General features: G+C 40.9%; 1 protein-coding gene across 2 annotated transcripts in view; it reads right to left on the reverse strand.

Annotated features, from left to right (window-relative positions):
* TMEM178A (transmembrane protein 178A) overlaps positions 1 to 24,476 on the reverse strand; it is a 70,714-nt gene that overhangs the window by 43,406 nt on the left and 2,832 nt on the right. Inside the window, exon 1 of one of the 2 annotated variants that reach the window (XM_049870333.1) lies at positions 8,864 to 9,321. The exons of the other annotated variant lie outside the window; for it this stretch is intronic. Coding sequence (XP_049726290.1) covers positions 8,864 to 8,918 — 55 coding nt within the window. The 5' untranslated portion in view covers positions 8,919 to 9,321. Of the gene's footprint in view, positions 1 to 8,863; positions 9,322 to 24,476 lie in introns of those variants that run through there. 2 annotated transcript variants of the gene reach the window in all.

A 24,476-nucleotide genomic window follows, 5' to 3' on the forward strand; every position in this document is an offset into this window, starting at 1 on the left:
CCCTCGGGCGCTGTAAGCCTGGGCCTGTGCATAATTGACAAGGAATATGTTGATAAGGAATGGGACTGTTCCAAGCTTCTGAAGGATAACTAGGCAATTAAAAGAAAAACCTAATTTAAAAAAATTCTTGAAGAAATTAAAAAAAAAAAAAAACTCTCTGGCAACATCCTTCATGGATTATCCTCTTTTACCAGAAGACTCTTGTTTTGCCTTTGTTTGGTTTCCAAAGCCTGGGGCTGGATGACCAAGTTTCCACGCATCCCACAGGCCCAATGCCTCCTCCGGGGGTAACTTAAAATGCCTTGTGCTGGGAGTGAAACGTTCCACTCCCTCCTGCTGTTTCCCCACAGGTCTCAAATGTACCTGAGTTTTCCAAGTCTGAGCACCTGGTGACTTCGTGCTCTGGGCTCAACACAATTCTCTTTGAATATGCTGCTGCCCCGCTTGTGTAAGGCAAGGTGGAAGGTCTCAGACAGCACCATTCATTACCAGGAGCACCAATGTGCAGAGATGAGATCAGCCTCTGCAGGAGTCCCTGCGTGGCTTGTTCGAGACCACGCAATAAGCCAGCAGGCTGCCAAGACTACTCCTGAGACACACACACAAACATGTGGCGTTCTACAAACCCCACACCAGGCGTTCTTTCGCTTCCCAGTAGATTACCATGTTCTTTGTTCCGCATCACCTCCTTACCCCAGAGGTTGGCTTGGCATTGAATTACATAGCCTTACTACCTGTTAGCTCTAGGAGTCTCTGGGTGGTGCAAACAGTTAATGTCATTGGCTGCCAACTTAAAGACCTGTGATTCAAGTCCAACCCACCCAGAGAAGTGCCTTGGAAGAAAATCCTGGTGGTGTGCTTCTTAAAAATCAGCCACTGAAAACCCTATGGAGCACAGTTCTACTCTGACACACATGGGGTTGCCATGAGTTAGAGCTGATTCAACGACAACTGGTCCTGGTACCTACTAGCTATATGATCTTCAGCAAGTAAATTCTCTGAGTCTCAGTTAATTTGTAAAATGGGGCTGATAATACTCAGCTCTTGCAGAGGGTCAGTGAAAGAGAGGAAAACCCTCAATGAGATGGACTGACACAGTGGCTGCGACTACAAGTTCGTGCATAGCAACGATTGTGAGGATGGTGCAAGACCGGGCAGTGTTTCATACAAAGGGCTGCTGTGAGTCGAAGCTGACTCAGAGGCACCTAACAACAACCGTACTTATCCCATAGGGTCTTCTGAGGACTAGAAGAGACCAGGCACATTTGATGCACGAGCTCCTTTAATCCACATTTCCTGCCTCTCCCCACTTAGTCACATCTAACGTAACTGATCTTATCTATCCTGATTTGTTGAAGAGCTTGCTTAATTAACCTCAGGCAATGGACCTTGTGATTTTTTCCCCAATCCAAATCTACCTATGTTGTTGTTGTTGAGTGCCGTCGACGTGATTTTCAACTCATATCGACCCCATGGGACACAGCAGAACTGCCCCATAGGGTTTTCTAGCTTGTATTTTTTATGGGAGCAGATCACCAGGTTTTTCTCCTACAAAGCCACTGGGTGGGTTTGAACCAACCTTTCAGTTGGTAGCCAAGCACTTAACCATTACACCACCAGGGTTCCTTATAAATAGAGCAAAATCTAACACAGGCCCTACCCTCACAGAGCTTAGAGGCTAGTGAACAACAGGGGCATTATTGAAATAATAGCATAAACAGATGTGAAATCACAACACCAACATGAAGGAGAGGTACACAGTGTTCTGTGCTCACAGGACAGGGTGGCTGACCTGGGGACAGGGGGAGGCAGTCGGAGAAGGCTGGCCTATCAAGGATGAGCAGGAAGACCATGGAAGAGGGCCCTGAGGGAGACAGCAGCTCTCTCCAGAAACAAGGCGGCCTGTGGACTGGGGTGCAGAGTGAGGAGAGCATCATGGAAGACATTACTGGCATTGAACGTGAATGCCACACCACAGAGGGCCTGAAGGCTGGGTTCAGGTTTGGTCTCTATTGTGAGCCTCTATGGAGTCACCACAGATTTTAAACAAGGAAAAGACATGGTCAGAATTAATTTTTGAAGTCAAAGAAGCAAAAAAAAAAAAAAATCCCTCTGGCCATAGAGTGGAGATGGACCAGAGGGGCCAATGGTAATTGAAGTGATACTAATACAAACAGACCGCTACAAAGATGTCAAGAGAATAAGGTTGCCAGTAAGCAGAGGTCAGAGAAGTCCTCCTGGAATGAATTTTCAAACTGAGTCAGTCGGCCAAGTGAAAGGGCAGTGTGTTGGTGGCACTGGGGACAGGAATGGCATTCCTGACAAAAGACCAGCAAAGCAAAGGTTTAGAGATGAGCCTAAAGTTGTTTGTGGGGATTGGCAGTAGGTTCAGTATTGCAGGAGCATAAAGTATGAGGTGGAGGGTGGTAAGAAATAAAGAGCCAGGAGGGAAGGTCGGCAGAGACCTGAGGGGAAGAACTCTTTCCCCACACGGCAGGGCTTCTGGATCCAGTAAGTTCTCAGGTGCCACAGTGGGATTTAAGCAGGGGAGTCATATGATCTGGTTTTATTTCAGATAGATGATTCTGTTAGTTGGGCAAACAAGGAATACGAGGGGGATACAGGACTCAGAAAGATTTAGAAGGCTTTGCATCCACACAATAAAATACTTTGCAGATACTAAAAATGATTAAAATTGGAAAATTCTTGTGGCTTAAGGCTGCACACAACATATCGTGTGATTTCAAATATGTTTATGTATGTATCTGCATAAAAATAAAGACTGGGTGGAAATAAACTTTTCACAGGGTTCTACAACTAAGTTGCAGGGTTATAGATTATTTTTGTTTTCTTCCTTACAGATTTTTTGCCTTTTTTACAATAACCAAAAGATCAGTTTTCATAATCAGAAAAAAAAAAAGATTTAAATGACATGAAGCCAAGAGGGCCTATCAAACTGATAGCAACAGTTTACATTTTGATAGTGCCTGATATTTAGTGACCCTAAATCTCAAGCCACAAGATAAATATCATTCGGTCTGTGTTCACAGCGAGGGAAATGAAAAATGGGAAAAAATGATTCATTTAACATAACACAAAGCCTAGAGGCAGGAGCAGATAGGAAGGAGGTAGATGTGGGCACTCTTGAGCTGGCTCAATTATTTGTGCTGAGAAATGATTTGAATAGAACAGATCATGCACAATCCAATAATTAAGATCGCCAAAATAATTAGAATCAGCCCAGCAGACTGCGTGATTATCAGCCCAAATCAATAAAGAAGAAGACAATCCAATGCCTTGGATACATAAGGCCGCAGGCTGCACTGCTCCAACCACAAGGACTGTAATTCCAGAATCCTCTGCCCAATTATGACAGTATCTTTGTAGAAGTGAGGAAGGGCCAGCATTAGAAGAGACACACCATTGTGACCATCCCTGACCATACTGATAGTGTTTCAAGACAGGAAACAAGCCACACACAATCGTGGCATGCCAAACTTCCATGCCAAGGGAGAGGTGATACAGCCTTGTTTCCCTAACTGCTGATCACCTCTCAGCTTCTTCCCACACCTCCTCTTTGCCCACAAAACCCAAGCCAAGCCCAGTGCCGTCGAGTCAATTCTGACTCGTAGCGACCCTATACGACAGAGTAGAACTGCCCCATAGAGTTTCCAAGAAGCACCTGGCGGATTCGAGCTGCCGACTCTTTGGTTACCAGCCAATGCACTTAACCACTACGCCACCAGAGTTTCCCCTTTGCCCACAGGAGCTACAAAAACACAATGCTAGATGAAGATGGTGGAGCAGGTTAACCGGTAAGCACATATGCACTAGCCTACAGTAGGGCTTAAGTGTATTTACTTACTAATCTCTAGTGAACAACTTCACATGAGTTTCACCAAACCTTTGCTGGGGTAAAAACCAGATGAAATAGTGCACTACAGATTAGTAACTAGGCACAATTAAGTCTGTCCATACCTTGATTATTGGGCAATCTGTCCCTGAGCTTCAGCGACAGACATTAGACACTCCTGGCTCTCTCTTGCCGGGGATGTACTCCCATCCACCTCCTGGGCAGGTGGGGGAGCTGTGATCCCCAGTTGAGCACTACGCCTGACCGCAGGCAGGGCACACAGCTTCTCTCTCACATATGCCCAGAAGATGCAGCAAAGAAAGCCCCGTGCAAGACTTGCCTTTATGAAGCTTATTTTTCATTATTTCTATTAAAACTTCAGAGACGCTTAGAGAAACCCAGTGGCATTTTTAATATGGCTTCCACAGCCTGAAATAACATTCTTGGCATTGCTGGATGGATGAGGAGAGGCTAAAGGGAGGGAGGATGAAGGAGGTAGGAGGCTGCCCGAAATTGCCAAGTTTACAGGTTAACTAAGTGCAAATTAGTCAGTGTCCAAATTTATGCTGAAATGGACAATGCTGTATTTTGCAAGCTAATAAATTGGCATTCACTTGTAAATACCTGGAAAATGAATAACCAATTTACATTTTCTTAATCTACTGCAAGTAATCTTGAGGATCAATAGAATAACAATTAACTAGACATTCAGCATCCTTGGGTCCTAATCCAACCTTTGCCACCACCAGCAGCCCTGTATCTGCTTTATCTTAGGAGGTGGTAATGGGCCGTCTTGGTAGGGAGAGGCTGGTCCAGTAAAGGCTGGGGACAGGATGGTTGCTCGGGATGCCCTGCAGATGAGATCTGGCCGCTCCTGTCAATCATCTGGGCACCCTCAGGGACTCTGCAGTTCTGCCCTCTCAGTGACCCCGTTACATTTCCGAGCCTTCTAGTGGTTTCCTGGCTCTGTCATTCTTGCCTCTCACCCTCATTTTCTCCTCCAGGAAGAATGGTCACAAACTTTACATCATCTTGTAAATGGGAAGGGCCATACCTCCTGACACTGTACTTATTATCCAAGGGTCACTTACTGCAACACAGAAGAATGTCCCAAAGGCCTCAAAAAACAAAAAAGCCCAGCGCCATCGAGTCAATTCCTACTCATAGTGTCCCTATAGGCCAGGGCAGAACTGCCAAGGAGCGCCTGGGGGATTTGAACTGACGACATTTTAGTTACCTGCTGTAGCGCTTATCCACTACACCACCAGGGTTTCCCCCAAAGGCCTCAGGCAGTGACAATAAAGTCCCAAAGTCAACACACTTCACTCACAGGAGCACTCCCTAAACCCTCACCTGGGGACCACACACCCTAAATTCAGACCTCATTCAAACCTGCTTATCTATGGCTCCCTGTTCTTAGCCCATTAGAAGCAGCAAAGTGGAATATGAAAAGGGAGACAATGGATAGCAGAAGGAAGTGATAATGAGCAAAGAAACAAGCGTAAGAAAATTCAGAGCAAACACAGTCATTGTTTTTAAAGGACTGCATTGGAAACCCTGGTGGCGTAGTGGTTAAGTGCTACAGCTGCTAACCAAATGGTTGGCAGTTTGAATCCACCAGATGCTCCCTGGAAACCCTATAGAGCAGTTCTACTCTGTCCTATAGGAGCAATATAGGGTTGCTATGAGTTGGAATCAATGTGATGGCAACGGTTTTTGGTTTTTTAGTAGACTGCATTATTTAGTTCTGAGGCAAATAGTTCTACCCACATCTATATTCCCTAAGGGCACCTAAGTATTATATCATAGCTCATAATGATCACCTTGAGTCGTTAAGCAAAAGTTAAATTTAGTGCTCTTGGTTTCAGGAGACAGGAATGTGCACAATGTGTTGAATAAATATATGTATACAGTTAAGACAAAAACAAGTTGGACACACAGAAAGGTAGGTGTAGCTATCTGGAAAATGTGTCCTTTATTTCTAGGTGTCTAAATAAATCACAGACTATAACAATTTGAAAAACTCTTAGAAATCATAAAGTTTAACCTTTCTCTTTACAAATGAAAAACTGAGGACTACAGAAGTTTAAATGACTTGCCCAAGGTTAAGTGGTCCTATCAAGCATCCGGGGCAGAGCAGCAGATCTGTGGCTATAATCTTTGCCATGTATGATTAAAGAGGTGTGCCATGGATATGTCCTTTCAGCTACACAAAGGAGGAAATCTGAGAGGTCAAGGAAAGTCAGATCATGTTTGAATTTTTTGAATAGGGTATTTAGTGAAATTAGCTATTATGCCAATTACAATACATGGCAAGACACCTAGAAATATCGTTTGAGTGGGGGGAAAATTGAAATGAATAATCAACATTCATAATAAGAATTAAAGTGATCAGAAATAACTTCTAGGTATTTAACACTGTGGATTATTAAATTCAAAAAGCATATCTCTAAAACTGTCAAACAAAATGAAGCATAATACTAATTGTAGATGGTCCTTTGACTTCATGTGTATACGATTATTAAAAATTCTCCTGAAGCCAAGAAGGAATAAACCTAGAATTTTTTCCTGGAGTAACTAAAAATACATACATGATTTTTTTTTCTTTCATCAAAATCTTTTCAAAACTTCTTCAAGAAATTTAAAATGAGTAAGACAAAATTTAAATTGTACTGTGTCATTTCCTAAAGGGTATTCCCTTTTTGCTCTCCATTATAAACTCTAACTCCAGTTTCTGAAACCAGATATAAGTTATTATTGCCAGCCAATTCCCTATGAAACCGTCTAAGAAGAAAAACATTATACAGCGGAGTCCTTCAGACCAAGTGGCAACCACTACTCCTATAGAACAGAATTCCTGGAACAATATAGAAAGTCCTGATGTCTTCTTTGAAACCTTCAGGAAATGAAAAAGTGAATTAGTAATAAGAAAGCATGTCACATTCAAAAGAGCAAAGGGAAGATATGTGGCTGGACAACCTGAAAACAGGGAAAGGCCCTCAATTGTCCTCATGCTTGCCCTACTTGAAGAGAGACCTGACCTGCTTCTATTCTTACACTTTGCTGAGTTAATTAAGCTGCTCTTTGCTAAGCATCCTATAATTACAGCCAGTTAACGCTGCAAGAGACCCGCAGGTTACACTGATCCAACCTCTACATTTACAAATGAGAAAATCAAGATTCAGAGAGGCAAGGTGACTTACCCAAGGTCACACAGCTAGTTCATAGCAGAGTGAAGAAGATGCCCCAAGCCTCCTGACCCCTGTCACCTCAATAAACTGCAAAATAAGCTTGCTAGGAGGGAGAGCACTTCAGAGTGCTGGCAAAGCCACTGGTCTCTTGAAGAGCCAATTCTGCCTGACGATCTACAAGTGCCTCTGAAACCCCATGTGCTTTTCCGGGCCTTTTTCAGCATACAGGAGCCTCCATAGACACAAGCCTGACATCGTGGCAGAACAGCTCAGTTAAGAACCTGATGAAGGGCAGTAACCAAGAGCCTTTCAGCAATTCATTTCCACTGTTCTGCTTCCTGATCAAGGGTATATGTAATTGGACTTGCAACTTTTTTTATGTGTGGTAAGTATATAGGTAACAGAACATTTGCCGTTTCTACAATCTTCACGACATTAATTACAGTCATCATGTTGTTCAGCCATCACCATTAACGCTTCCCAAATTTTTCCATCACCCTTAACAGAAAGAAGCTCAGTGTTCCCTAAGCATTGTGTCTTCCTTTCCCCTCCTTCCCTCCCACCCCTGGTAACCGCTAATGAACTTTGGTCTCTATACACTTGTCTATTCTAGATATTTTGCATAATTGGAATGGGCTTTCAACATTTTATTGAAAAAAGACTAAATAATAAGCCAAAACCGTACAAGTAAATAGATAGAAGGAACTAGTTTCTACTATTTGAAAAGCATCCTGCTAGGCCCTGTGAGAGAACAAAGACAAATAGTCCCTTGAAGGTAGGGACATACTATGAAGATAGGCAGAAAGACAAGAGGAAAACCTAAATGATATAACCCTTCAGTTAAGGATTAAGGGCATTTTATGGAAAAATTCCTCAAAAAGTAGCACTATTTTTTACTGTTACACTGATTTTTTGAATACTTAGAAAATAAAAACATATCATAATTTTTTTCACATCTAATATCATTATTACCTTTTTTTTACTTTACAAACAGAAATTTATTTTCTCACAGTTTAGGAGGCTAAGGGTTGGAATTCAGGGCGCCAGTTCTTGGTGCCAGTTCTCTCTGTGTCGGCTCTAGGGGAAGGTCCTTGTCTCCTTTCAGCTTCTATTCCTAGGTTCCTTGGTGATCACATAGTGTGTATCTTCCCTCTGTCTGTACTTACTTGCTCGCTTGCTTAACCTGCTCTTTTATATCTCAAGACATTGATTTAAGATACTGCCTTGTTAAGTCATCAAAAATTTCGTTTTACTTGGATCCACAATCAACCTCCATGGAAAGCAGCAGTGGAGAACTCAAACAATGTATTGCATTGGGCAAATCTGCTGTAAACGACCTCTTAAAAGTATTAAAAAGCTGTCACTTTGAAGACTACGATACACCTAACACAAGCCATGGTATTTTCTTGTATTCATATATATATAAAATATACATATATATAAAACTTTATTTTGTTGCTGCTGAGACTATACACAGCAAAACATGCAGCAAATTCAACAGTTTCTACACGTACTATTTAGTGACATTGATTACATTCTTCTAGTTGTGCAACCATTGTCACAATCCTTTTTCTGAGTTGTTCTTCCCCCATTAACAATTTCACTGCCCCATAAGGTTCCTATGCAATCTTTCAAGTTGCTGTTATCAATTGATCCCATATAGATAGTTCTTAAGAGAGCATAATGTTCAAGGCAGATATTTTTTACTAGTTAAGCTAAACTATTTTTTATTGTTCAATTTTAAGAAGACTTCAGGGGATATTTTTGGTTTCATGTTTAAAGATTATCTCAGGACAATAGTTTCAGTGGTTCATCTAACCTTCATGGTTCCAGAAAGTCCAGAGTCCAAGAGAATCTGAAATTCTGTTCTGCATATCTCCCCCCTTTAATCGGGATTCTTCTGTGGAATCTTTGATCAAAATGATGAGTAATGGTAGCCGGGCACCATCCAGTTCTTCTGGGCTCCTGGCAAAGGAGGCAGTTGTTCATGAAGGCAATTAGCCACACATTCTACATCCCCCGCTTATTCCTGCCTCTCCTTCTTCCTATGTTGTTCCAGGAGAATAGAGACCTATTGTTGTGCCTTGGATGGTTGCTTGCAAGCTTTTAAGACCCTGGGCACTACACAAGGAACTAGGAGATAGAACAGAAGTGCTAAACTTGTTATTAGGCCAATTAACTGGAATGTCCCATGAAACCATGACCCTAAACCTCCAAACCGAGAAACCAAATCGCATGAGATTTTTCATTATACATAAGCAGCTTCAGAAGCTACTCTTTTTTTTTTTTGTCTTTGTTGTAAATATATCACACAACTTTTGCCAATTCAACTTTTTACAGGTGTACAATTTATTGACAGCAATTGCAATAACCTGCTCTGCAACCCTACCCTTAATCAATGTGAGATTTCCATTACATTTTTTAATGCCAAGTATTTTGTCTTTTTTGAATTAAGTTATTAGTGTCCAAGTCTTTGAAACTGTGAATAATTTTCCCTTCTTGTCCTTCAATTGAGTGAAAAATACTGGGGTAGGTGAGAAGAATAGGGATCAGATGTGATTGTGATTTGAATCAATCTCATTCAATTTTTTTCACCAGCCATTATATGGAAAGATCACCAGATGCCAGATACTGAGCTGGGTGACATCTGTCCCTGGCCTTACAGAGTCCATGGTAGAGAGCAAAATAGACAAGAAAACAAACCATAATACAATGTAACCCACAATACAATGTAACAGTACTATGATGGAAGTATACACAGAACACATTGGGTTTTCAGATAATAGAGTGATTAATTCTGCAGAAAATGAGGGTAGAGTCAGGAGAGGCTAGAGAGGAAATAACAATAACACTAAACTTTCAAGGAAGAGTAGACACTGCCCAGATGGACAAGAGGGAATAGTAATTCCTTCAGAGGAAACAGGATCTGCAATGACACAGAGATGTGAAAGGCTATGTTATCATCAAGAGACTAGCAAATGGTCTGATATAGTCTGGTCCTAGATTTCATGGACAAGTTGCTGGCCATGTAAGCAGAAAATTAATTGGGACCAAATGGTGATGGGTTTTTTTTATGGCCTGTTAAAGTTTTTTTTTGTTGTTGTTAAAGTTTTGACACAGCTGTGGGCAATGGAAAACCATTTTTTTTTTTTAACCGTTTTAACCACTTCAAAGTGTGAAATTCAGTAGCATTTAATGTATTCACAATGCTGTGTACCCCTCACCACTATCTGTTTCCAGAACATTTTCACCATTCCAAAAGGAAACCTGGTATCCATTAAGCAGTCACTCTCCTTCCCCGTCTCTGCTTACTCTCTCTGTGGATCTGCCTATTCTGGGTATTTCACATAAATGGAATCATACATTATGTTGCCTTTTGTCATTGGCTTCTTTCACTGAGTGTAATATTTCCAAGCTCCATTCGTGTTGTCACATGTATTGGTATTCCATTCCTTCTTAAGGCTAAATAATATTCCATTGCATGGATATACCACATTTTATTTAACCATTTGTCAGTTTCTGGACATTTGGGTTGTTTCCACCTTTCGGCTACCGTGAATAAGTGCTGCTATGAACAGTTGTGTACAAGTTTTTGTTTGAACACCTGTTTTCGATTCTTTTGGATACACACCTAGGAGTAGAATTGCTGGGTCATATGCTACTTCTACGTTTAAGTTTTTGAGAGACCCATCAGAAAGTTTTCATGCAAGGAAAGACATTAGATTTATTCTGGAAAGATAAGTGTACCTAAGAGATATTTAAGGGAACGAGATCCTACAGAAATGGTTCCCCAAATATCCACCAAATATTTGTGCATTTGCTCCTTCTTGATGTCTTTCCTCCCTGCTTTCTTTTCTTTCCTGCCTGCTTGCTTGCTTTTTGTGTTTTTTTTTTTTCTTTCTGAATCTACAAATTGGCATGCAATCTGGTAGGCCAAATATATGCCCACCCACATACATTGTGGCTCTATACCATCTTCTGAGGCTTCTGTGCTAAAATCCTGCTAGCTCAGCCTAACTGCAGCAGTTCGGATTGTTTTCTTGTTCTGTTCTGTAATTCCTGCTCTGAGGAGGTATCAAGCTTTGTTAAATAGTCCTCTCGGTTTCAAATGAGAGGTACAAGAAGAGCAAAGCAGTTCTGTCAGGAAATGTGAGGTTCACTGGAGTGGTTTGATTCAGACATTCCTGCCAAGATGACTGGAGTTCATCTTAAGGCACCCTTCCTCCATTCCCAGGGCTTCAATCCAGTTCGTCCCAGTTCAGTCAGGGCGGAGGAAGTGACGCCAGAACAAATCTGAATTTTTAGAAGTTGGGTGAACCAGAATGTTAACCAGACAAATTACAGGTCGAAGCCCTGCTAGAAACTTAATCTACTCTTATAAAATTAGGGCAGCATACCCATTGCACAGCAACCAAATCTCTCGCCCATCGGATTTTGTGCAGAGTTGAAAACAGCTCTGCCCTGCTCAAAGATGGCGGCTGATCACATCGCTTTGAGTATGTATCGCTCTCTACAGGGCTGCCAGTAATTCAATCTCACGCATCCGGCTCCTGAAAGGGCTTATTACGCCCCTTTAGGGTCTCCCATTCTAGGGCTTCAACCCATAATTTTTCCCATCCTGGGTCACCCAGATTAAAAAAAAAAATCTGTTCTGGTTTCACTTCGTTGGCCATGACTGAACAGGTTCGAATCGGTTCGGAGCCTGCTCCAAACACACAGCCAAATTCTTTGAAACATGGCTTCCTCAGGTGGCCTAGCAGTTTGTAATTTAAAAAGCCAAAGATTGTTTATAGAAATTTCAAGGATGATCTAATCCTATTACAGACAGGAGTAATATGGCTCTTCAAATTAGAATTGCGTAGTTTCTCTACTTTTGAACTTGTGCCTCTATCAACAGGACACAAGCAATAACAAAGAGTGACTTGCTAACTCATTTTCTCAAAGTTGTTACAGTTACAGGTGCACCTCAAGTGGTAATGATAGCCACTCACAGTACCAGTCGAAACCAAAGCCCAAACCTATTGCCATCAAGTTGAATCTGACTCATAGCGACCCTGTGTGTTACGAAGTAAAATTGTTCCCTAGGATTTTTCTTGAAGATTACATTTACAAAAGCAGATTGCCAGGCCTTTACTCTGCAGTGCTGTTAGATGGGTTCAAATCACCAACCTTTCTGTTAGTAGTTGAGGACAAACTGCTTGCACTACCAAGGGACCTTTACCAGTCAATGGATCTAAATGAAATGCGTTGCTGTCACTGTTTCCCTCCAAGAAATTAAAACAAGTCATATTATGGCTTGAACAGATTTTATAAACTGGCTAGGGGAAGGGGGAGGTGGATAATGCTCAGAATAACCTCAGGAAGCTCTTCTTTAAAGAGCACACTGAACTATGCATAGGGTGGAGTGGCAAAGGCTCTACGGCCAAGAAATGCAAAAGCACCGAGTTCACCAATTCAGTGTGTATTAAATTTATAGCAGTTGCACCATCTGATCTGGGAGTATATTGATATCCCTTAAAATGAATACTTTAGAACATTTTAAATTCCATTTTTTAAAGTGCAGTTATAAATAAGCCTCCCTGGAATCAACTGTGCAGTTTGCTGGGTCACTAGAGATTAAAGAGTTGCAAACAGCACTTCAAGAAGAAAAGCACAGAGCTTTGTAGGGCTTTCAGGGCACTTGAATGTGCCCATCAGGGCAGGCCGCATGAGAAAGTGGTAAGTCTGGACGAGCTAGCAGGAAATCTGGGTCCTCTCTCCGTCCTGTCCTGCCTATGAAATGACTGTAGGAATGGTGTGTATTCACTCCATGCCTCTTGAACTTCCCAGCCGTGGCAGGCACTGTGGTTGCCTACACAACAGTCACTCGTCCTTGGCTAAAACAAGCCTGATTCTGTTCAGGTGTCAGGCAGCCCAGTGTTTCCTGGGGAGAACTGGTGGTGCTCAGCCCCAGGAGATACAGCTTGATTGGTCTATAGGCATCAGTGGAATTCCATTCCACTTGTCAGGGATTGATTTAGGAATGGTCATGTGACCTAACTTTGACCAATGAGGCCTGTAGGGAAGTCTGCTGGGTGACTTCTGGGAAATTACATTATTGGAAAAAAGGGACACAAAAAGGGGTGTGGCCTTTCCTGCTTCCTAGTCTTTGGACTGTTGCTAAGTGAGGTGTGTCACCAAATGCTATGACCAGGAAGAAACAAGCCTGTAGGCAAAATCCACAGTGCTCCTTAGAGGCAAGGATGGCGAGACAGCGTCTCACATTGTCAGGAGGGATCAGTCCCTGGAGAAGGACATCATGCTTGGCAAAGTACGGGGTCAGCGGAAAACAGGAAAACCCTCAACGAGGTAGATTGACACAGTGGCTGCAACAATGGGCTCAAGCATAACAATGATTGTAAGGATGGCACAGGACTGGGCAGTGTTTTGTTCTGTTGTGCACAGGGTCGCTATGAGTCGGAACCGACTCGACGGCACCTAACAACAACAGCAGACAAAATCACCCATGTTGGGGTTACTAAGGCTGAACGGCATTGAGCCTCTTTAATTAACCACCTCCAGACTTCTTATTATGTGAGATTATCCATTTTCCTGGTGGGTTACACTATTTTTGTTTGGGTTTTCTGTTACTTGGCATTAAAAAAAAACCTTAAGTGATAAAACCTGCCTTAAGTGAAAGGATGTTTATCAAGAACTTTCTTCATTGAATTTAAAAGAAAATTAGACCCACAACCCAAATTACAATGTTTCATACCTCATAAGAAATACTAACGTACCTGACCTTGGTGGAAATAAAAACATCCACAGAAAACTACATGTGTGGGAGAATACCTGGTCAGGAAAAAGAGCAGGTCTGCCATTTTAGCCTGCAAACTAGAAGAGTGCTGAAACAAGAACTGTGTGGTGATTTAGAAATGAAAGGATGCTCTAAAAAACGCCCATGCCACAAATTTCCAAAATGAAAATCTGGGTCCTATTAGTAAGAAGCACTCAATTTCCCCCATGGCATAATCAAAATATTACTGCGGAATCACCTGTATGTGCAGTTAAGGGAACAGGGAACTGCTCTGTTTAATGACTCTCAGTGGCTCCCAGACATTTTTATTTCAATAACTGTGTCACATTTGGAGGGCATACAAAACTGTGCCGTTTTATGATTTCTCTTGTCGTTCTTTTAACTTCCCTAAGTCAGGCATGCTGGCATGTGTTCAGAAGACTAACAGGTCTTTTTTTAAAAAAAAAAAAAAAAAATTTTTTTCTTGTGATTTTGGAGAAAATTGCTTCGTAAATTAGTTTCTCTTTTTACAATTTCTACACATATTATTGGGTGATATTGGTTACACTTTTCACAATGCAGCAGCATTCTCATTATTTCCCCTCTGGTTGTTCTCTTTCCATTAGTCTACCTTCCTTGTCCCCCTTACCCTCTCATCTTCGGTCCAGGGTAAATGTTGACCGTTAGGCCTTATTTAGATGATCGTTTCGGGGAGCACAGGGCTCACGGGTGATACTTATTTTAGGAGCAACTCTGTCTTTCAGCTGATAGGTGACTACTGGGAATGGTTTGAGTTCCAAGTTTAAAGGGTATCCCAGTGCAACAGTCTCTAGTCTCTACCAGTCCAGTAAGTCTGGCCTTTTCTAGGTATTTGAGTTTTGTTCTACATTTTTCTCCCATCCTATCTAGGGCCATCTATTGTGTTCCTGGTTGGAATGGTTGGTAGTGGTAGCCAGGCACTGCCTAGTTCTTTTGATCTCAAGGTAGGTGAGGCTGTGGTTCATGTAGACTATTAGTCCTGTAGACAAGCTGCTTCTTTGAGTCTTTGGTTTCCTTCTTTATCTTTTGCTACAGATGTGTAAAGACCAATAATTGTATCTTAGATGGCCACTCACAAGCTTTTAAGACCCCAGATGCCACTCACCAAACTAGGAACATTATCTTTATGAGCTATATTATGCCAATTCAAGTTGCCCCTGACACTATGGTCCTAAGTCCTCAAACCCAGGAACCCAATCTGCAAGGTATTTGGTTATGTTGAGGAAGTATCCATAACTGGCCCTCATGTGCTTTATTTTATATATGAATATATACGCAGCAGACACAAATATGTATGTACATTTACCTATAGAAACACCCATACGTACACACCCATACATTCATATGTACTTATCTATATAAGCATATATATCTACCAATGTAACCACAGACATATTTTCTGGTTGTTATTACTGTTGTTGCAAAATTGTACATGTTGTGGTTTTTACCAAAATCATCCCTTATTCTTATATACTTCTTAGTGTCATCTTTTACCTTGGTTATAGCTGTGCTGACTTCACCCTTACTTGGTATTGCCTTACTCATCACCAAAACTAACAAGAGTCTACTATTTAGAAAGTGATTCCCCCTCCCTCTCTCTCCCATCGTCCCTGGTAACCACCGAAGAATGTTGCTTTCTATATGTACACCTATTCTTGTCATTTTATAATAGTGAGATCATACAGCATTTGTCCTTTTGAGATTGACTCATTTCACTCAGCATAATACCCACAAGATTCATCCACATTATGGTATATTTTTGAGAACTCATCATTATTCTTTATGGCTGCATAGTGTTCCATTGTGTGTACATGCCACAGTTTGTTTATCCAGTCATCTGTTAATGGGCAGTTACGTTGTTTCCATCTTTTTGCTATTTCGAACAATGCTGCAATGAACATAGATATGCATATATCTGTTCATGTCAGTAGATTTAGTTCTCTGTAGCCCTGTTGGTTCAGTGTTAAAGAGCTTGGCTGCTAACTAAAAGGTTGGCAATTCAAATCCACCGGCCACTCCTTGGAAACCCTATGGGGCAGCTCTACTCTGTCCTATAAGGTTGCTATGAGTCGGAAGCAACTTGATGGCAACGGGTTTGGCTTTTTTTTTTTTTTTTGGTTTAGGGTATACACCTAGGAGTGGAATTGCTGTATCATAGGGTAGTTCTATTTCTAGCTTTTTGAGGAAGAACCGTACCATTTTCCAGAGTGATTGAACCAATTTACAATCTTACCAGCACTGGAGCAGGTTTCCAATCTCCCCGCAACCTCGCCAACATTTGTTGTTTTCTGTTTTTTTGACCAAAGCTATTTTTGCAGGGGTGAACTGGCATCTCACCATAGTTTGGATTTGCATCTTTTTGATGGCTAATGATCATGAGCATTGGTGTCTAACGTGTTTGTTGGCCACTAACACTCTTTGGTGAAGTGTTTGTTCATGTCTTTTGCTCATTTTTAATTGGGTTATTTATCTTTTTGTTGTTGAATTGTTGAAGTGTTCTATATATTTTAAAGATAAGATCCTTATTTTTTTCCCAATCTGTAGGTTCTCTTTTTACTCTTTTGATAAAGTTTTTGATGACTTAAGTATTTAATTTTTAGGAGGTTCCAGTTATCTAACTTGTCTTCTGTTGTTCATTCATTTGTAGTTGTGTTTGGCAATCTATTACTGAAAAAAATTAGGTCCCATGGTTTTATTCCTATATTATCTTCCAAGAACTTTATAGTTTTGGCTTTAACATTTAGGTCTTTGATCCATTTTTAGTTAGTTTTTGTATATAGTGTTAGGTATGGATCCTATCTCATTTTTTCTGCAAATAAATATCCAGTTTTGCCAGCACCATTTGTTAAACAGACATTGAATGTACTTTGAGCCCTTGTTGAAAATCAGCTGTCCATAGATGGATGGACTTATTTGTGGGTTCTCGACTCTATTCCATTGGTCTATGCCCCGACATTGAACCACTACCAAGCTGTTTTGATTACCGTGGCTGTAGAGTATGTTTTCAGATTGGGGAATGTGAAGTCTCCTACTTTGTTGTTCTTCTTCCATATTGCTTTGGCTACTCAGGGTCTACTTCCTTGCCATAAAAAAGTCAGGTAATGCATTATTTAATACAGATCCCAATTTTCCAAATCAATGATGGTGCTTAAGGATGACTTCAGGGGACTTAAGCACCAATACCCATAATCTCCATCTGCTCACCATACAACCTCCACCACTAAAATGTACACAATCTGGATAACACAACACTTACTGTGCAACCCCCACCCCCACTGCCAATAAGACTGCCATGTCTAAGCCTCTCCTATACAAAATTGAAGGGCCTCGTCTGGTCCACATGATATACTCTGTTTTATAAATTAAAACTGAGTCAAGATTATGCTGATAATAACATCCCCTGCCCAGGCATTCCAATGATATGCTTTCAGAGAGAAAGGGAGGAAGCTAGAGCTGGTATACCAGGGATTGCTCATAACTGACAGGAGTTTACAGCACAAGTGAAAATCACCTGTTGCGAGCATCCTAGGATAAAAACCAGGTAAGAATCACTGCTCAAACTTCTTTTCAACTCTATGAATCTTTGATTCTACGTGTGCTTACCTATTTTCCTCCTACCAATTTGTGTTTCTTTCAGAAAGAAAAGGTAACCCTTGAGAAAAAAGAGAAAAAAATACAACATGACTTTCATGCTTCTTCAGCAGACATCTTCTGGCTGGGTTTTATCTTTTACTGCTGAATAGTAAACGATTTCTTCGTGTCTTCTGTTTTGTTTGTTCCAAACACCTGAACAAAACAACAGCATTTTTCGGGAATGTATGTGTTAGCAGTCACCATCGCTTTGCCTGCCACTCTTTAGTTCAGCCTATTTCTCTATTTTTTCAATATTTGTTAGTTTTAGCTTCCTTCAACCAATACTCTCATTATCTGACAACCAAGCAAAGTTTTCCTATAATCTGTGAGATGCCAAAAAGGATTAAATCAATAATTCTTAAGTATCAGTGACATAGAACAAATACTGAACTCCAACTGGCCTAGGCTCAATTATGCTATGACTGGCCATTACACATTATATTTTTGGTTTTCTCCCCCCATGCAATTTATCTTCTGCTAGGTGACTTTGATGATCCGTTTCATAATTTTTCAACTATATGACAGGAGACCAATTCTGTTATTTTTCGGGATAATCTCATTGAATACCACCTAACAGGATGCACACACTGAAAAATTCTGTGACAATTGTAAACATAACTGCAAGCAGTTAACAAACAGCCCAGGCCCACCTAGTCAGGCCCACTCCTTCACTGCTTTGGATGTAGGTAGGGAAAGCACACCCCTACAGGGACTTGGCACCCAATGTTTTTCACTAAGCAAACACTTATTTTCAAAAACATTTCTTTTCCAACACTCAATAACATTTGTTGACTGATTGTTGATTGAAACAGATGCTCACATCCCCCACACCAAAGAAAAATTCCTTTAAAATGTAGACAAAAGAGAGCCAGGCCAAATATAGCCTCCCACCCTGGCTTCTTCTGCTATTGCAGACCCTAACTATGCAGGCCAGTGCTCATTTGCATGGCAGATGGAAGTATCAATGTCCATTTGCAGCAGAGTGACCTGTTGTAAAGGGACAATTAAGCCTTCTGGAATTATCTATACATTCAGCATTCCCCACTTGTATTCCTTAAATCTCTTCCCTTTCTACCTGTATAGTGTCCAGCAGTTTGAAGCAATCAGAAGGAAACATATTACATCCTTTAGGTCCTTAGGGGAACAAATGAGTTGATTGATTTTACCTATAAACAAAATATTTAAAAGTCCAAACACTGGGAGGGGTGCGGGGGACATCCAGCAAGTTAGAGAAAATAATTCAGGGTATCCTCAGAAATTCACCATAATGGAAACTAAAATATGGTTTGTATTGTTCCCCTTTTTTCAATTGCTAATGCATTCCCTGATGGGTGCCCCCAGGACATTATTATTTGGTCTGCAATCCGCTTATCTGGCTTAGTTACAAGAAAGATGGAGTGCTGTATGTAGTTTCCCGTTAACTCTGCAGCAAACAAAGGCTGTCAGCCTCATGCCGGCCGCCACCGACTCTCCTGCTCCAAGAAGTTCGGTTACATCTTTTTAGTTAAAACTTGCAATAAAACAGATTAATCCCTGCAATCACTTGCAACCACAGGGAGACACTATGGGAATGTGTGGGGGCGGGGGGGGGATAAACTGCGGTAAATTTTACCAGGTGTGGAAGATAAAGTCTACTTTCTATTTACAAATGACTTTATGTTGATTTAAAAAAAATCTTTACAACCAGCTGCACCAAGCTTTAGACAACATCAGTGGTATGGTGGGTTTTTAAAAATAGTCACTGTAGAAAAGCCAAATTTTTTAACCTAAAGCAAGGCAACATAGTTAAAACGATCTTCTCTGAATTACCCCAAAAATATTGAGCAGATGTTTTACTCCAGAGGAGACACATTTGCTATTTGTACTATCAGGCCTCCTGCTCGGTTGTTTCCAACTTTTTTCTTCAGTCACACCAGTTACTTTTGTATGAGAGGCAGAGAAATGAAGAATATGGCCAAATCTGGTCATTTTTATTCTTTTAACCAGAAAAAAATCAAAGAAAATGGGCTCTGGGTGTTCACACAATTGAGCATCAAAGCACAGAGGATTTTCCTGAAAGACAGGTGGACCCAAGAAAGGGTTTGAGGGAATGAGACCGCCAATCCGGGGTCACAGCATGCTTGTCAGAGGTCAGAGATGTATAACTTGGGGCACACTGCCTTGCAGGAAAACCCTGGACCTGCCTGTTACAGATTGAAATGTGTCCCCCCAAAATATATATTGGAATCCTAACCCTTATATATGTGGATGTAACCCTATTTAGAAATAAAGAAAAAAAATAGGGGGTTCTTTATTATGTTAATGAAGGCATATCAGTGTAGGGTGTGTCCTAAACCTAATCACTTCTGAATGATACAAAAAGAGCAGATTAGACAGTGACAAGCACAAATAGGGGAAGAGAGGCCATGGGAAGATCTCCAAGGAATTGAGGAATGCCAGAGCTAAGGAAGCTGAGGCGGGTACCTTCCCCCAGAGCCAACAGAGAAGAATCCCCTAGAACCGGGGCCCTGATCTTGGACTTGGAGCCTCCTGAATGGTGAGAACATAACTTTCTGTTCTTTAGAGTCGCCCACTTGTGGTATTTGTGTTATAGCAGAATTAAGAAACTAAGACACAACCTAAGTGCCTTCTAAGTCCCCACTCCTCAGGTTCATGGCCTCACACTTAGTGTTGGTACTGGGAGTCTCCCTGTCGCCCTCAACGGAGTATAAAGTCCAGATGCTCCCCCAACAAAAGCTGATCTTCTATGGCAATCAAGAACACTTGTAATTATGAACAGTCTGCCTGACGGCGTTTGAGGGCTCTTTTTTGAGCTCTGGAGAAGAAAAATCAGTAACTAAGGAAAAATCACAGCAATTGGGGTATAATTGGCTGTGAACTTTCTACGACATAGCAAAAACTCTTCTTTTTTTCCCCTCAAGGCCATTGGTAAACGTTATCCATGAGACACGGTGAATGGGAAATGCCAATGATTCTGGCCATTTTGATCACAAACCACTTAAAGTGCCGTTGACTTTTATATTTATAAAATACTTTTAGAAGACAATTCCTGTGTGCAGATGGTACAAATGGAAGCAAGTATCTCTTTTTGCCAGCAGAATGGCAAGTGAGAGTTTAATTCCTGTTCAAGATAGCCTTTGTGAGTGTTGGTAATAGAATGCGTTGAAACACAGAGTACCATACTTGCATATGATCAGCCTCAAGACACTGTGGGACAAGACAAAACTACAAATCTAGTCATTAAGAGTTGTGTGGTATGAGCTGGCAGTTGTTCAAATAGGACGCATTTAGTACTGTGCCTAATGACATACACGGTACAGAAATAACATGCATCTTCTCTCCCCTGCACAGGATGAAGGTGTACGATATGATGGTGCACTGGGAGACCCAGCATTAATTTCAACCATGATAGGAAAAGTCACTCTCTCCTCTGCCCAGATGTGAAACTGGGCTCTAACAAGCTGGAGAGACACAGGATCTAAAGAGGAGTATGTACATGCCAGAGGTACACAAGCAACCTCTGGCAAGCAGGAGGAATATAGTTGAAATTCTATGTATTTCTACTTACTATCACATCCCTTCATAATTTGCTTTTGCCTATGTTTTATGATGTATATAATAGTACAGTAGTCCCTGAATAAATATAAATTAAGTAGGATGATGCTAAAAAAATGTTTGGAGACCACCAAAGAATGGAAGGCTTAGTCACACATCCCCCAAAAATCAGTTGCCGTCGAGACGACTCATGACAACCCCATGTGTGTCAGAGTAGAACTGTGCTCCATGGGGTTTTCAATGGCTGGTTTTTTGGAAGGAGATTGCCAGGCCTTTCTTCTGAGGTACTCTGGGTAGACTCAAACCTCTAACCTCCTGGTTAGGAGCCAGGCACGTTAACCATTTGCACCACCCAGGAAATCCAGTCACATCCCCGGCATTCTCAAAATGGAGGAATCCCCTTTGCCAGGAACATCTTCTGGCCCAAGAGAAGGTCTGAGAACAATATGTAAACTATTAGACAGGGGAGGAGAAACAATGTTACCCTCTCTGCTTCCCTAGATATATCTGCTCTTGGGAGACAATTATTCTAACACAAATGATACTTTGGTCTACAAATGAGCTGAAGAAAATCATCAATCTATTTCTGTGTCAGGTGGAACTTGGTGGGTTCTGTACAGACTATTAATTTCATGGAGAATAAGCAACAGGGGAAGCAGATAAATCATTAACAGAGTGAAGAGCAGACCCAATGAATTCCTACCAATTCTCCCACTTTCTTTCTCTAGCAGACAGCAAAATGACAAAGCAGTTATGTCCCACTGGCTTTGATATCTCTGTTTATCTCATGAGGGGAAAAATGCTTCTGAAACCGCAAGGACATGTTTTATTTCAAGTTTCAAGAATTCAATTCCAAATGATTTATACAAGTTGGAAGATTTCACATACAGAACTATAATCTTCACACTTCTGAAACTCTTACCATTTTTGATTTCAAAAAAATAAGAATCACTACAAAATTGATTTGCCTTTTGTTTATTGCAGATAATATATAATATTAGAATTTGATTTACATAAACAAGGTACATAGATTTGAACATCACCGTTTATTGTCTTTAACGGGAAATTTTAATTAAGAAATAAATTCGAGTTAAGGCAAGTAGAAAAGCATTTGGAACTTTGAATATAATTCCAATGACTTAAATTCCTATTCAAAATGAATTTCTCCAAAGTTCTTCATAATGTATTCACAAGTCCCAGAAATGTTTACTTATTAAAGTCAGTGTTTTCATAACTGAAAGAAGCATTATATAATGTTTCCAACTGAGCCTCCTTCCATCTGGCCTCCTATCTTAGTGTTTATCCATTAGTTTAAACATAAGAATTGGGCGTGGAAAAAAATGGCCAGGAATTCCCCGAGGATACAGCACTCCATAACTTTTCACCGTATTTTCTGTCATTTACCTACCAATGCTAGCAGCCTTTCCAAAGTGCACTGGGGCGTAGTCCAGAAATCTTCCCATAACCTACTAAGAGTAGTTGCTACATAACCCACTAGAAAATATCAACTTGACTGCTTGATGTGAACTCTGTGAGGATAGAGATTTTATCCATTTAGTTCATCACAGTATCTTCTGTACCCAGAAGAGTGCCTGGCACTTAAAATATTTTTGTCGAATGAATGAATGGATAGATAAGTGAATGAAGAAACTGCCTTTGCATTACCTCCCATCATTTCCTGTGCCCCTTATGTAATCCCATGTTGAAAGGCTTCCCCACCGTGCCTACCTCCTTTATTGGCTTTCTAGGGTTTTTACATCTACAGACTTCTTTTGAAACCACTGATATCCTCAGTCACAAGAAGGGCTTGAAACCCTAAGCTTCATGCCCATGCTGCTAAAGTTCCTACCCAAGGCTTATTCCGCTATTCCCAGCCCGTGTATTGCTGGATGTTGAAGGATGGCTTTGCTTACATATTTATCAGAGCCACGTCCTTACTTTGACCAGCAAAGCTTCCTTAGCATCAAAAGTTACCCGGTGCTACAAAAAGCATATATGTTAAAGAATATGAGTTGATTCAGAGTCAACTGACCAACTCATATTCAAAAGAACCCTTAGATTTGTAGCCAAATCTACTTAGTATTATCTTGAATGTAATACACCTTCAATGGGATTTATTGAATTGAATAGTAAGCTATGGAAACATACTGTGAACCTACTACCTTTAAAGCATTTGATAAATTCTCATGTTATCTCTGCTGGCAAGAGAGTGAAATGTGGTCAATATAGCACTCTTAAAAAGACTTGCTGCTTTCCGATCAACTGCAGTCAAACTATGCTGGTGAATCATTCTTTATTGGCCTGTAAGGAAGTCTCTGGTAGAGCAGCGTATGGTTCTGGTCTTGATTCGTAATGAGTTTATTAGTTACTTTACCCCCATCCCTCCACGGCTTAGGAGGTCCAACCTAGACCTTCCAGGGTCACTCTGGGCTACAAGTGAACTAGAACCATAATGAAGGGTGAGAATCAGAATTTTGATGCTTCCCCCAAATATCTGTCCCATTGGTATCAATGTTTTTCTGGCTCTTGAGATTTCTCTGAAGTAGATCAATATTACAGAGAAAAAGATATATATGTGTATATATGTAAAATATATATGTATCACACACAAATGACGTATTCTATACATGTCATTTCTGAGCCAATTGCCCATTTTATGCTTGTTTCTATCACCTCTACGACTCTCAGAAGTACTTGACCGCCCCCAGTAATAGGAAATGCAAAGAATTCCAATTGTTAGAATGTTTTCCATATTATCAATTCTACATTTTCCTCCAAGCAACTTTCACCTAGCTCCTGGCTTTGCCTTTTAGACCTACATAAATGAAAAAAAAAGATTGAACTCTTCTCCTCTTGATAGCCCACTAAATATCCCAGGCTATTCCTGTGCCTCTTTCCACTCCGCCCCACCTAAATCTACTATTCTTCATTTTCTGTATGTTGGTGACATTTTTCTTTCTCAGATTATTCACAAAATCATTGATTTTTAAAGCTGTTAGGAACCAACCCACTGATTTCACAGGTGATGAAACTGAGACCTAGAAGAGTTATGTAATCAGCCCAAGGTAGGTTAATAATAATGTTGAAAATACTGGATGCATTTTTGATCATCCCCCAAGCAACAAATTATGATCTTATAATGTACCAGTACAGGCACTGGTGGTTCAGTGGTAGAATTCTTGCCTTGCATTCAGGAGACCCAGGTTCGATTCTCAGTCAACGCACCTTATGTGCAGCCACCACCTGTGTGTCAACAGAGGCTTGCGTGTTGCTACAAGGCCGATTTCAGGGGGCTTTCAGACTAAGACGGACTAAGAAGAAAGGCCTGGCTATCTACTTTAGAAAATCAGCCAATGAAAAGACTCTGTGGGTCACAGTAGTCCAGTCCACCACTGATCATGGGGACAGCACAGAAGCAGGCAGCATTTTA

This window comes from Elephas maximus, chromosome 26 (assembly GCF_024166365.1).
Source record: "Elephas maximus indicus isolate mEleMax1 chromosome 26, mEleMax1 primary haplotype, whole genome shotgun sequence".
NCBI classification, from domain to species: Eukaryota; Metazoa; Chordata; class Mammalia; order Proboscidea; family Elephantidae; genus Elephas; species Elephas maximus.